Source organism: Puntigrus tetrazona, chromosome 21, assembly GCF_018831695.1.
Source record: "Puntigrus tetrazona isolate hp1 chromosome 21, ASM1883169v1, whole genome shotgun sequence".
NCBI lineage: Eukaryota > Metazoa > Chordata > Actinopteri > Cypriniformes > Cyprinidae > Puntigrus > Puntigrus tetrazona.
The window spans coordinates 13360595-13375685 of record NC_056719.1 but is presented as its reverse complement, the minus strand read 5'-3'; the positions used below and the strand labels follow the sequence as shown (position 1 = coordinate 13375685).

At 35.2% G+C, this 15091-nt stretch overlaps 1 protein-coding gene across 1 annotated transcript in view; it reads left to right on the top strand.

Moving 5' to 3' along the window:
* dbn1 (drebrin 1) overlaps positions 1-15091 on the top strand; it is a 62104-nt gene that overhangs the window by 42598 nt on the left and 4415 nt on the right. Inside the window, 11 exon segments of the mRNA XM_043220894.1 lie at positions 485-597; positions 1544-1609; positions 1611-1634; positions 4888-5034; positions 5942-6019; positions 7271-7422; positions 7508-7565; positions 7828-7881; positions 8221-8335; positions 9895-9999; positions 13156-13263. Coding sequence (XP_043076829.1) covers positions 485-597; positions 1544-1609; positions 1611-1634; positions 4888-5034; positions 5942-6019; positions 7271-7422; positions 7508-7565; positions 7828-7881; positions 8221-8335; positions 9895-9999; positions 13156-13263 — 1020 coding nt within the window.

Sequence of the window (15091 nt, the reverse complement as noted above, 5' to 3'; positions counted from 1 at the left end):
AATATTTTTATTTGTAGAATCCCACTGTAACAAGCATACCTTAAAATAAAGTATAACCTGTTTTTATTTATAGTAATTTATATACAAACTGGCTATGTTATTAGGGAATATCTCAATTTATTTTCAGTTAAATTTATTCCTTTTTTATCAACATCTCCTACAACGTTTTAAAATGTACTTTTTGAAAACAAACTTATAGTTTATCTTAAGGATACTTCAAACATTTAAGGATGTTTTAAAGATATGTATTTATATGTATTTAGAATGGGTCTAACAACTATCTTACAAAGGCAGGAAATAATTTTCTGATGGAGCCCACACATAAGCCCCACAATCCTGAATTAGTAGTTATGAAATGACTTGATTAGATGTACTATTACTGTGTGGTCAGACCAAAACAGACAATATTCTACTTCTTTTTTCTGCAATTAGTACACTAAAACAGACTTTTCTATCTAAACAGTGTGATTGTTGTGTTTTACAGATGGCGGCCTGGCAGAGATTGCAGTAACCTTCGATAACACTCGGATCATGTACGGTTTCTGCAGCCTGAAGGAGCCCAGCGCAGCCCTGCCACGCTACATCCTCATCAACTGGGTGAGATGACGCAACAACCTGCGTTCAGTGAATTTTGAAACCCGTTAGCAAGAACACTAGATCTGGAGGTCAACAAAGACACAGCAGTCAACATAACCACAGTCAATCAACATCAGTGCTGCCCTGAAATCAGACATGCGTTCTTTTATCATGCAAAATTAGGAAATAATTTTGTGATGGCGGTGGGAGACTCTGCGTGAAGCCTCCGCAATCCTGAATTAGTAGTTATAAAATTACAATTTTGCTAAAAATCCAAGATTAAATTAGAAGATCCGTTCTGTTTGCTTGTGGTTAGGCTGATATGGGCCAGAATAATGGTTAGCGACTTAAAAGGCGTTGTGGGTTTTTTTAAAACATGAGTTGGATGGCAAAAATTATGGCTGAATCACTTTCGATAATATTGCTTAGAATAGATAAAATAAAAGAACAAGCCTCCAGGCAAGATTTTAGCATCCATTTTAAAGCAATGTTTTGAAGTACTTGCCACTGTAAAAAGCGAAGTAGTCATGAAAGACACTCTTAGATGTATCATTATTTTCTTATGTTCATTTATTTACAAGCATGTTTTGGACTTTGTATTCTTGGTATTCTTCATCCCTTTATGTCAAAGCAATTATTTGAAATTGTGTGAGCTTGATTATTTTCAATATGTGCCGATCAGAGAAGTCTACCTGTTGTTAGTTGAATTATTAAAGTGGCAGTATGTCTTTAAATGAATTGTTTCCCTTGAAACGCACATCACGGTTGCTGTAGAACACATTATTCACCTCAATTTAAAGTATGTGATTATCAGGTTTTGTTTTCTGAATGCAGTGGTTGTAACTACCTGAGGAGCAGTCTGAGACAATTATATATTGCCAGTACTCTGAAGTACTAAAGTACTTTTTCATGTATACTCTGCAGTTGTGCTCTTTAAGTAAACACATGTATAACAACGTGTGTTCAGGTTGGTGAAGATGTGCCTGATGCTAGGAAGTGTGCCTGTGCCAGTCATGTAGCCACCATAGCCGAAGTTTTTCCAGGTGGGTCTTCCCAAGGTAAAACAAACATCTTTTACTTCTCTTCTAAATTAGGCAATAATCCACTGTCATTTTCACATTATCTCTGTTCTGAGCATGTGAGGAGAGTTAGCTGTTTTTCACTTTTTCACTGATTGAAGACAAGGGAACGTGATTCATCAAGAACAATTTTCTTTGTTAATGTTGGGTTGAATCTCACAAAAGCTGGTCCAGGGCAGGTTGAGTTCGCCACAAAATCAAACCGAAGAAATTAGTTGTACTTTAGAGAATGTTCAAAAGATTGTATTGTATTTTTACTTTTACTTTGACTCATTGTGAGATTTTGTTGAGAATGAAGCATGTTTTCTCCTAATTCACATTAGCAGTAATGCACAAAAAGTAATCCTAAGTTAGTGGATAGTAGATAGTAATTGTCATTACTATTATGTAAAAAACTTTAAAAGATAAATTATGAAATATTTCCATTCGATTTAAGTTCATTTGACATACACTTTCTGTTCTTTATGCATAATTTTTATCAAAATGGTAATCAGAATGCAGTGTGAATCATAAAATAATAATAATAATAATAATAATAATAATAATAAAATCACTACAATGAGAATTGTTGAGTTGTCCATTTTATTTTTTTTTTTAATATATGATTATAATAAATTCAATTGTCATTTTTAATAATAGGGAAACAAATCACAAAAATATGTAAAATAATAGTATATTTTATATTGCACATTTCCCAAGCTCAAGTGTACTGTACTTCACAAAGACAAAAGACAGTAAACAATCATTTCATACATAGATGGACAATAAACATTTGCCTAGTCCAGTACGTCTGATTACAGTTGCATACCGCAATAATGATTCAAAATTATTCAGAATTCAGAATCACAAAACAAACCCAAATAAAATGCAAGTGTTGTGTACACTATATTTTTATTAATGTAAAATGATATACATTTTTATGATATCTGCATTTATATTTACAGTATATGTATAACATTTATATATTTTTTTCTGTGAAATACCTTAATAAGAAAACAGTAAAAATCATAGTAAAAATATGATTCATTTTTATTTACAGTGTATGCATTAAAGGTGCCTTTTTTTTTTTTTTTTTTTTTAACAGTAAAACAAATGAACCTGAACCTGTTTTTGTGAAATTTACTCATTGAAACATAATTGTTGTTTTTAAGCTGTTTTGAAGTGAAAACTCAATCATTTACTCATATAATGCATGAATACGAACATAATGTTTTCAGTGCTTTTCAGTACCACCATCTCATCTGTTGTTGTTTCGGCTTGCTGTATGGCTTTGTTTGAACAGCATGCCTCTTTAGCTCCGCTGCAATTCAGTCCTGTGCTCCAGCAGATAAGAGTAAATCACTAGTCATGTGGGTGGGCCAAAGAGTCTTGTGGGAGGGGGTTTGCTGCATGTGTGTGCTTCTGTACCTAACAGTTTGTAATGTGCAGCAGAAGATGTTTCTAGATGACTAACACAGTCCTCTTCAGGGCTATTGTGTTGGAGGTGTCTGTCGGTGTGAGGGATCTGAATGGGGGGCCGCTCGCCTTTTCAAATCTCTCAATCTCTTCAACGTGGGTGCGTGGGCGAGAAAAGGAGAGAGAGAGAATAGAAGTATAGAGAAGTGTAGAGAAACTCCACGATGAAACATCAGCGAGACGACCAAGGCCGCCACAGAGATTGTGCTTTTGGGTTGAAAGAGAGCGCTGCTATCAGGAATGAATTGATCTAAAGTGCCAGTCAACTCATCGGCTGCTCTTTTTCAGCTGCTGAAAAGACTGATGGCAGCATTCATCTAGCTGTGTTAGAGAAACACACGTGAACTAGATATAGTCGGTTATTTGATGTTCTTACAAAGCTCGGTTAGAGGTCCAGCTCAGTATGCTGCGGCGATCACACAAACACTCTTGTGTGCTTACAAACACGCTGAAGACCTGTTTTTAATACAGAATGAAAAGCCTAATTGCATTCACTTCTCATTTTTTCCTATCATTTATATTGATTCACAGTTATCGCTTGATATGTACATACTGTACATAGTAAGTCTGCAATCATTCTTTTATTAATATTGCTATTGCTAATCTTAATATTGCTAATGATTGCTATCGCAAAAAAACTTTCTTCAAAGAATCCTGAAACGATATATATATATGTGTTTCACAAAAATACCTGCGGTTAGGTTTCTTGAGCACCAGATTATCATATTAGAATGATTTCTTAAAAGTCATGTGACACTAAAGACTGGATTAATGGCTGTTGAAAATTCAGTTTTTCCATCACAGGAATAAATCACATAATTTTTTATAATTTCAGTTTTTGCTGTATTTTGTGTCAAATAAGACTTGTTGAGACTTCTTTAAAACATAACAAAAATCACAAAAACACAAAAACATAATATCTACACAACCTTTTAAACTGTAGCGTACATTTTGTTATAGTGCCCCCTATCTTCTTTATTAATAATTAGCATTTTTAAAAGGCATTAGAGTCATTAGAGTCAAATTAGAGAGGCATTAGAGTCAAATATCTCAGCGCTTTTAGCCTATTTGTGATATGTGTGCGCTTAAATTACTTTTTTTTCCATTAGTCTTTATTTAACCAGGTTAACCCCTCTGACATTAAAAATCTCTTTCACAAAAATTTCCTGGCGCTGCAGTAAAGTTTCATCACAGATTTACAAAACAATTAAATCCATTTTTCTTCTAATGGACAAAGAATGCAAATTTACAATATTTGTTAATAATTAAATGTTTGTTCTTTTTAAAATATGTCTTAAAAACATTTTCACACTGTTTTCAGTACATAATACATAGATTTTTTATTATTATTATTTTAAATTACTAGTTTTATTTTGAATTAATATTTACCTGCTTTTATATATTTAATGAACTCCAATAACCCTTTAAAAAAATGGTGGCACAAATGAATGATTTTGAACCAGTCCCTTTAAACAGACACTTTGCACTGATTCACGCTTCATGATTTTTGATACTGAACTTTTTAACGTATCTTCTCATACTTGGGATAAGGAAGAATCAGAAAACGTCCCTAGGAAACTTGTCAAGCAGTTTGCCCATGCCTTCCCCACCGATGCTTTTGTGACTTTCTTCTTTTGTCTGACACTCCTGGGACAATCGGGCTGTATGCCATAGTGACTTAACAAAGTGCTCGTCATTTAAATGCGAGGTTGATGCTGGTTGCCAGGTGATGTGAGTGTGTTTGCAGCAGTACTACTGATGCTCTTTACTCTCTCAGGGTGTTGACGTCATTGTGAACGCTAGCAGCATGGACGACATCGACCCCTCGGCCATCGGACAGAGGCTGACCAATGGGACCGCTCCAGTGGCAAGTCCAGTGCTTAGCCGCCTGCGAATGAGAGACGAGGAGAACGCAGAGCACGTTGTGCGTGATTGGTGACGGAAGGGCTGCTTAAGGGTTGAGAGAGGGCCTGATGTGTGTGTGTGTGCGTGTGTGTGTGTGTGTGTGTGTGTGGTGCTTGTTTACGTTTACGCATATGGACTCTACAGGAAAGGGGTCAAATCAAGTTGTCTGTGAATGGCTCTCTAATAGTGTGATGTCTGACACAAGGGCACAGCCTTGTTGCTGTTTTTAGAGGAAAGAGCTCTTAGAGCTGCATTGTTGATAGAGAGGAACTGAAACAATGATTGTTTCTGTTCTATGTGAAACACTGAGTTTATTCACACACTTTTAAAATAACCAAGATCCTTCCGGCTGTTTTGCTCACTTATCTGAATGACGCAAACCCTAAAATGTTGTATTAGTGTATCATATCGTAGCTTTTTAGACAAACAAATTTAAGCATGTAATCTAATCTAATCTTTTGAGTGCTTTACAATAAATTCCCATTATTAGCATTAGCTAACATGCATTTTTACTGCATTTAATAATCTTAATGTTACTCATTAAAATACTATTCTTCATTGTTTGTTCATGTTAGTTCACAGTGCATTAACAAATAAAACATTTTATTTAAAATATGAATTATGTTTACATGAACAACAAGATAATGATAATAAATGCTGTAGATTACCATTAGATTAAAAAAGATTAACACTGTTTTGGATATTTTTTTTTATACATTTTTTTTTTTTTGCTAGTGTCATCAAATTAAAGCAATAATGTAAATTGTTACCTTTGTGATTGTGTTTGTGCTTTCTAGCTGATTTTAAGTATGGAGAAGAAGCAAACTGTCCATAGTTCCTCCGATAGATCAACATCTTTGTCTGTAGTTAGCTATCCAATTGAAATATAGCCAGTACTCACACTTCCCCTTTCCTCTCGATCGCAGGGCACCACCTACCAGAAAACAAATGCAGAGATTGAGATGAAGAAAATCAATCGAGAGGAGTTCTGGGAACAAGCCAAGGTAGCAATCTGATTCCTTGGGGTTTTATGCTGCAAAATGCTTGATCTTAGACTCTTCAGGATGGCAGTGTGAACCACTGTAAACTAGTTCTAGCACATAATTTGACGGCTCAGCTGACTAGTCTCTTTGTTTTAAGATTATGAGGAAGTAGTTCTGTCAGATTTGTTTGACACCATTCATTTATTAGCAGCTTAAGTAGAATAGATTCTGCTTTCTCGTAGCTCAATGATATTGTGCTAACTGGGTACTAACTTAATGTTTCAAGGGTTTTATTGAAATTTTCTTGGTTTTAGAAACTTTTTACTATACTTACTGCTACATTCTTCATGTACAGATTTCAGTCCTAATTGTGAAAATCCATTATGAAAACAACGCTCGATTTGAAAACTAGATAATCTTAGCAGTGAAATATAAAAAGGTAATGTTTACTGAGTGAAACATATGTGACCCTGTACCACAAAAGTAATCATAAATAGCACAGGGTTTTTTTGTAGCAGTAGCCAAAAATACATTGCATGAGTCAAAATTATAGATTTTTCTTTTATGCCAAAAATCGGGATATTAAGTAAAGATCATGTTGCATTGCTAAAAACTTAATTATGAGGTGAGAACCGCAGATTTTTAAATATGGTATCTCGGCCAAATATTGTCTGATCCTTTCAAACCATACATCAACAGATGATGTATAAATCTCAGCTTCAAGGTCACATATCTATATTGATTTTTACATAACATATGGTTCTTATTGTTACTACTAATAATAACAATAAAATTTCACAATAATGTTTTATAAAAGGTACGTACATCTTTGCCAGTGTAGATAAATTTAAGACATATAATACAGAAAAAAACATATCACAACACAATATGTTTTCCAATTTTCAATTATCCATTTTGAAATATTAATTATTTTAATATTTACTGGTACAATTTAAATATAACTTAATAAACAATCATTTAGGATACATAAAGTGCTAGCTGTTAAGTAATCAAGAGAAAATCTGATTTATACATATATTTATATTTTCCCAAAAAAATATGGAGGCTTTTATCATTTTGTGTTTTTGCACAAAATAGAGTATTGCATTCTTTAATCTTTAGATCTATTTGTATCCACTAAAATGTGATATCACATGCATACAATATGATTAAAATAAGAAGAAATAATAAGTATAAATGTTATTGTTGTAATCTTATGCTGATTGTAAATTCATTTTAGTAATGTTTTACTGACATGTTTCTTGTTTAAAGCGGGAGGAGGAGTTGAGAAAGGAGGAAGAGAGAAGGAAGGCTTCTGAGGAACGGCAGCGCTTTGAAGCCGAGAGGATGGAGCTGGAAAAAAAAGAGCAAGAGGAAAGAGAGAAGCGGTACCGTGAGAGGGAGCGGCAAATCGAGGAACAGAGGTAGGAATGGTGCCACAACGGCCAACACTGATGACACAGCCATCCGTGATTATAATGCTATCTGCGATTTTATACGTGCTCACAGGAAGAAGATGCAGGAGGAGGAAGAGGCCAAAGAGAGGTCAAGGAATCAACCCTTGATTGTAAGAGTGCGTATGCTTTGCATACAGTAAACCAGGTTTGGTTTTAAGATATGCTTTTATGGCTTGAGTCATTTGCTAAATGCTTTATGGGTTATGGGTTGTGTCTTCAGTAATATTGTCCTGTAATAAATGGAATGAATTTATATAAATAAATAATCATTTGTAAAGTGATGAACTTCATGTGAAGTGTCCCACATCTATTAAAAAAAAGGATTTGCTGCCCCCTGCTGAAAATAAACAAGCGCATTCATCCACTTCACAGACAGAGCCCAGCTATGAAGACCCTTCCCTGGACAAAAAGGAAACAGAGGTCGAGGTGGGTTGAAACAGAGCTTGTAAGGCCACTCAAAAATCGGTTAATTTCTCAAATAATTTTTTACAAAAAGGGGAACAGATTCTGATCCTAACAAACTCGAAATGTGGGACAGAATTGTGTTATGATGACAGATATTCTGCTGGGATTTACATGTGGGTCAGTGGGATTCCTCATGCTATTTCAAGACATTGTGTTTCTGTGCATGTGCAGTCAATAGGATCTTTAGTCTATCTATCTATCTATCTATCTATCTATCTATCTATCTATCTATCTATCTATCTATCTATTTATCTATCTATCTATCTTTCACCTTGCTTTCCCGTGTTAATATGTTTATAGGAAGCAGCAGCCATCATTGCCCAAAGGCCCAGTAACCCTCGTGAATTCTTCAAGCAGAGAGAGAGGGCCACAGCCAACAGCGTGGACATCTCACCAGTCACCACACACAGGACCGGTAAGATCATAGTAAAAGAGTGGAGAGGAGAAGGAGGAGGGCATATATGCTAAATCCTAAGCCTTTGTTTGTCCTGCTTCTTGCTCTTCACTTGTATCTCAATCTGTCATTTAATGTGAGTTAAACAGCACAGCTCAGGAGAGACCATCTGTCTCAGAATGTGCTGAAATCTCTGCTCTGAAACATCACGACAGATTTGTTAGGCTCATAGACAGTTAAATTATGTAGATTGATATACCTTTATATATTTATATAGAGAACCGAGGTTAAAGAGGATCTAAATTTCATAAGCCCCTACAGTTAATGTAAGCCGCAGTTGTAAATGTGAGAATGTTTTGAATTACTTAATCAATTTATCAATTATTTAATTTATCAATTAATACTTACATTTTTTTACATGTTTGGATAAAGGACTGTTGCATATACTGTATACATAGAGAGATAGATTATTCAAATGTTATAATATTTGTTCATTTAGTATGTCTCACTGGCCAGAATCTGGAGTAGTAGTTAAATCAATTCAAATCAATCTAATAATAATAAAAAATACTAACATTTCTATGTACATTTCTATGTATTATGCTTAATCGAATATTAAGCATAATAGCTTAGCAACGTGCTAACATGCAAACTCTGTTGAAATCCAATCGCTAATTGTGCATACAGCTCACTAACTGATGTTTTTGTTTTTTTTTCTTATTAAAGTGACTAGTTGAGAACATGTTTTGTTTCAGCTGATATTCAACTTTTTCACATCAGCTTCAGACCTTCTACCTTGTAGAAGTTGAGTAAATCAATGATTTCAATACTTTCTGGAAAAAAGCATCTGGAAATTTCCAATTCAGGACTCCTATTCTCACTGACATAAACCCTCCTAAACCATCAAACCACCATAGGATAGTATAAGTAAGGATTCTTTTCAGCAGGGATGCTGAAGCAAGGGTTTCTTTATTGTCAAAAAAACGATATATTAGTGCGATTTTCCAACAGACTGAGTAATATTATTACTGGTTGATTATGCTATTTCAGTAGTTTATTTAAGATCTTAGCCTTTTCAGTGTTGGAGTGAAAGTCAAACTCTTCACTATGATCTGTTGATGAAGGGTACAACCACTGAAACAACTGCTGCTTTATATTCAGAGGGTGTGAGACCATCACACTAACAACTGTTTTCTTACCTCTCTCCTTCTACCTCACTTTTTTTTCTCTCCATTTCTTGGTAATTTCTTTTTTTCCTTCTGCTCACTCCATCCTTTTGGTTGTTAACACATCTGTTTGATTTCCGTTTCAACATTCCATCTATCCTTCTGACGATCCTGGATCTTATTTAACCTCTACCCAACTGCTGCACATCCATAATTGCTTCTTATTTGAACTCGTTCCTCTATATTTCTCTAATCATTTCTCTTTTATACAAATTTCTTCCCTCTCTGTCCCTGGATTTCTTTCCTCCTGTCTATCTGGTCTGGTCTTCCTCTGTCACACCTGTGTACATGGCTCTATGTGTGTGCGTCGGTGTCCGCGTGTCCCGCACGATGGTCCTGTCTCCCGTTTACCAGGCCGCTTGGACAGTCCATTCTTGAGGCAGCAGCACAGTCCATCCGATTGCAGCCCGCCCCCTTCTCGCACTCCGCCCCATTCACGGCGGCAGCCAGGTCCACCTGGTAGGTACTGGACAGATCTTGCTGAGGGCTACTGCATCAGCATAGGATCACAAAGTCACCAGCCTAGCCTGTAGCCACCCTCTTCACTGAATTACCATTTTTCTTTTGGCTTCTCCAGCAGCACTGCGCTTCTGAGAGCATTCACTGTGGCTGCACTGTACCGGATGCACCCTGGTCTTCCAGTGTCAGTATGTGCTAGTATCAAAGGGATAGTTCACTCTGAAGTTAAGCATCTGTCCCCATTTACTCAGCCTTATGTCACTCCAAATCCATGTGACTTAGTTTCTTCTGTGGAACACGAATGGAGATGTTTTCAAGAATGTCGAAACTGCTCTTTTCCCTAAAATAGTGTGATTGGTTTGTGTGTGTGTGCACACATGTAAAATACAAATTGATCATAATCTTAATCTAATCTTTATATTTTAAATAATATATTATGTCTCTGTATATGTGTGGTGAGTATTTTAACAAAATTAATTCACTGGTTGTTAATATTTTAAACATTTCTGCCCGACCAACAAAATAATGTAATAATAAACATACAGGCCAAAAATAAATAAATAAATAAATTAAACAATCTAAATACATATTTTAAAAGTGTAATGAAAGTTTGTTACAACTTTTTAGATTTAATGGCTACGCCACATGACATATTTTGAGTCATTAATGTTGTATAATGAAATATATAGCAACAGACCTTTTCTTCTGTCTTGTGATGTACAGAAAAAGAAATGAAAACATAATTTTATAATTTTACCAAAAGGTCAAGTTATGACATTTTGTTAATGTTATTTTTTACATATTGAATTAAAGGAGTACATTCATTTCATCTCCTTTTGTGTTCCATGAAAAAAAAAATTGTCTTCTGGTTCTGAAACAACATGAGAGTGAGTAAATAATGACAGAATGGAAATTGTATGTGATTTAATCAATCAGAATTTCAGTGTGAACTGAAAACTGTCCCACTCTGGAGCAGGTTTAGGGTGTCCTGATGAAGACAGAACCACCTTTTTAAGACACTGTGTCCTCGGCTCTTACAGGTTGAACTATATGTCCAATCTCAAGTGACCATCTCCCCTTCTGTATGTCCCATCTCAAGTAACCTTCCGTTCTAGTTAACTAAGACTATGGCTTTCTCAGTGTCACAATCCATTTCTTTCAATGATTTGAACCATATTGCCATACTTCTCTGGGTCCACAGTCCCTATTTGTGTTCTATACTTGTTGTCTGTTGATTTTGTATTTTGCACAGGAAATACTGAGTATGTGTTATTTTGAAGCTATGCCATGGACGTTTTGGAGGACTGAGACAAAGTGATTCTTTTGGTTAGGGAGATCTGGTTGAATCTCACCAATGTTACTCCCCTCATGTCCCCCTCCTTTCCTCTTATGCTCTTTCTGACGGATAACCGGCGGCCCTGTCTGCGCTTCCTTCCGTCCTGTTGACCTGTGAGTGTATGCCACATTGCACCGCATGTGACTGTGGTTTCCAAGCCCTAGGGCTTGCGTTCCGTGGACCTTGTATGACTATGGTATCATTTGTGATCTTTGTGGAGCTGACCTTGTGGTGTGTTTGACTGTAAAATTAAACAGCAACACAAGGACAAATGGCGTCCACAATTATCAGTGTGTGCTATGAGGACCAAAAATTAGGTCTGTACTAAGACCCAACATCTAAAGTTTTTCTGGAGTGGTACAATGGATTTTACCTTTCAGAAATTTGAATTGTTACTTGATCTGTACAACTGTTTTCCTGCAAAGTTTTTATGATGGTCATTGTGGTTTCATTAATTGTGCTTGTTATGTCTTGTGAGGTCTTCCTTCAGCTGTAGCTGTATTAAAGTGGCTATCTCCAACATTTGCATCTCAGTTTTTTGTTGCATTACAAGTTGGTGACTTCCAGTGGAAAATTTTGTAGCTCAGAGGTTGCTCTTTCAGAGCTCAAGAGACTTAATTGGGTTTTAAGTATGCTTCATCCATTGTAACTTTGTCTCAGATGTTTCTTCTGAATTTTCAAAATGAGATTATTCTTGCCATACAGTAATTTTGTTTTGAATTAATTTGATAACTATTTGAGTTCAAAAATTAAATCTCTGACTTTTGGTTGTAGACTTCTTAAAGGGCTCATGACATTTTTATTTTATTGTATTTTATTTAAATATGTTCCTTGAAGGCCTGTGATTAGAAGATAAGTTTTCATCAATGTGTTATGCTAAAGGCAACTGACTGCACCGGGTGACATCATCCAAACAAGCCATTTTCTGAGGGTTATTACATAAATGCTTTTTTAATTGATGATGAGGACATTTTATGTTATGAAACTTGCAGGATTTATTGAGCATACAAAGACTTCTTTGATTCAGAAGATCAAGAACAATTTGGTGTCTCATGTCATGACCCCTTTAATCTCTGCAAAGAAGGAAATAAATAAATATATGATATTATAAAAACTCTTTCTCTTTTAAGTATTATTTTCCAGGGGAAGCAATTGAGATATTAAAGAAATCTCAACTGTGGCTGTTCTTCCCAAAGGGCTGATGTGTTATTTAGGTTATCCTTTAAAATTGCATAGATTTTAGATATTTGCTGTATGATTATATTACATTCTGTCTTGTACTGACAACATGCCACTTAAAACTCAATTAATTGAATATTTTTTTAACTTGTCAGCTTGCTTTAGCTTGTCATGAGATCGAGAGGTCAACCTTTAGTGTTTCTGTATGTATCATTTCATAACGCCATGACACATTGGTGGATGCATATGATTATACATGCTTAAGGGCTGTTTATGACATTTATATTAATAAAACATATTTATTGTGCCGTCATTTGTAATAGTGTGTGCATGTTCAGGAACTACATGCTTTTGTAAATTTGTGAACTAATTTTCTTCGCTGCACACTGTGTTGTGTCTTCATGGTCACGTTGGCATGTCTGTGTTTTATTGTCATGATCACTGACGAGGGCGCTGGGGACGATGCACATTTTTTTCGACAGACAAAAACACTGCTTGCTATTGTTTGGCATTGTTAGCAGTACTTTCAGACTATTTGCAAACTTTGTCATCTGTGTTGTGATTGATATTTTGGCTGGTATGAGTTGTTTGAGATGTACTTGAGCCCAGATCAAACGTTTACCTTCTCTTTGATGTCTCAGATGACTCTACTGAAGGAATCCTCGAGCGCAGCATGACCACTGGATGTACTCCCATCCCCAAAATTGCCATTCAGGAGGAAAAAGAGGACTTTTTTCGAAAGGAGTTTGGTAAGGCCTCAAGAACAAGGGACCTCTTGTGACAATATTCTTTTTGATAATTGAGTTTTCTCTTCATTAATATTGAGTGGGAGCTGTTGCCTAGAGGTTGGCACATTATGCTTTTGTGGCTAACATGAGTTTAGATCTTACTCAGGATGTTTCCTGATCTTATGCCCCTCTCATATCCTATCATTAAAGGGTTAGTTCACTTCAAATTGAAGTTTTGTAATTCTACGAGAATCCTTTTTTTACGGAAAGAAAACAAATATAATACAACAACATAATTTACTCAGCCATTATTCTCCCCCAAAGTTACGTCTTCTACCATTTTAGAGTATAACAATGCATTTTTCCCTAAACGTAAACAGTAGCTATTACGTACATGCGTGCGCTTTTCCAAAAAATATAAATAGCACTGATTAAATCATGAATTCTTAAGTAATAACACAGGGGAAAAGAATGGTTGAGTACATTTTATTTTTGTTTTCGTTGCACAAAAAAATTATTCTCATAGCGTTGCAAAACTGAAGTTGAGCCACCAATGTCACATTGACTCTATCTTAACTTTAAGGATTCTAAAGGGTTTGGAACAACATTAGGGTGTGTAATTAATGACAGAATTTTCATTTTGGAGTGAACTAACCTTATAACATTTACCCACCTCTCAATTGAAGTCTCAAAAGTTACAATTGCAAATCAATATTAATAACAAATATACTGTAGATGCACGCAGCAACTGAGGGACCAAGCACAACAGAGGCAAAATGGCTGAAAAAACCTTACAATCATCAGTAATATGAATTAATGGTCTTTTACTTTTGTCCAATAGGTGGTGCTATGGTTAGTATGATTTGACAATGACACGAAGCATGGTGTAAATGTTTAATGCAGTTTGTCCTTATGCCATGAAATTTATCGATGCAGTAAAATCAAATGACAAATTTGGTGAAAAAAATAAAAACCTGAAAAAGTAGGTTTTCAAAGAGAATCAAAATGGTCAATTATTGATTATTGGTTTCTCAGCATGGCCCAAAGAAACTATTAACACCAGTCTCCTGACAATAGGCAAAACTAATCAAAAGCTATTAACATATAAGATTTAAAACTTTTTTAGTACTTTAAGAACATGGTCAGTGGAAAATTGGTTTATTGTTCGACTCTATATGTTACTCCAAATATAAAAACACCAGCCTTTTCATCTTCTGACCATTAGGTGGCAATGCATTATTATACTACTTAATACCATTTTTTTTAGGTTTAATATTAGTGTGTTTCATGCGCAACCAACTTTTTGCACAGAACACACCTTACACATTGTTTCAGCTGAGTGCTTTTTGAAAGAAAAAGAAACAAAGGACATACAATGCATGCATATTTTATCTGAAGCAGCAGTGTTATTTTAAATAAAAAACAGTTTAGAACCAGAAACAGATTTTTCCACAATTTCTTACAAAATATGACTTATACAAGGTCTATTTGGCATGTAAAATGTTGAATCTCAGCTTAATCATTTACACAGTTGCAGACTTTTATTGCTCCCTCAAAATCATCTCTTGCATACAATCTGGCCACTGTGATGCGGCCGGGGGCTCATTTGTTTGTCCAGGTTGTGTTTGCCTTCACAGCTGACTGATTTTTTCAGCTCATGAGTGTAAATCCTGCACTAAATGTACTTAAGAAAAGCACTTCACTGGGGCTGAATTTACTGTTTATAATCACAACAGTATTATAAACATATCCATAAAATCATTGATTTTCACCATGAATGCTTCCTTAAGACAAAAGTACTGAACTGAAGTGTATTTGATATATTTTTATATGGTATACATTTAAACAT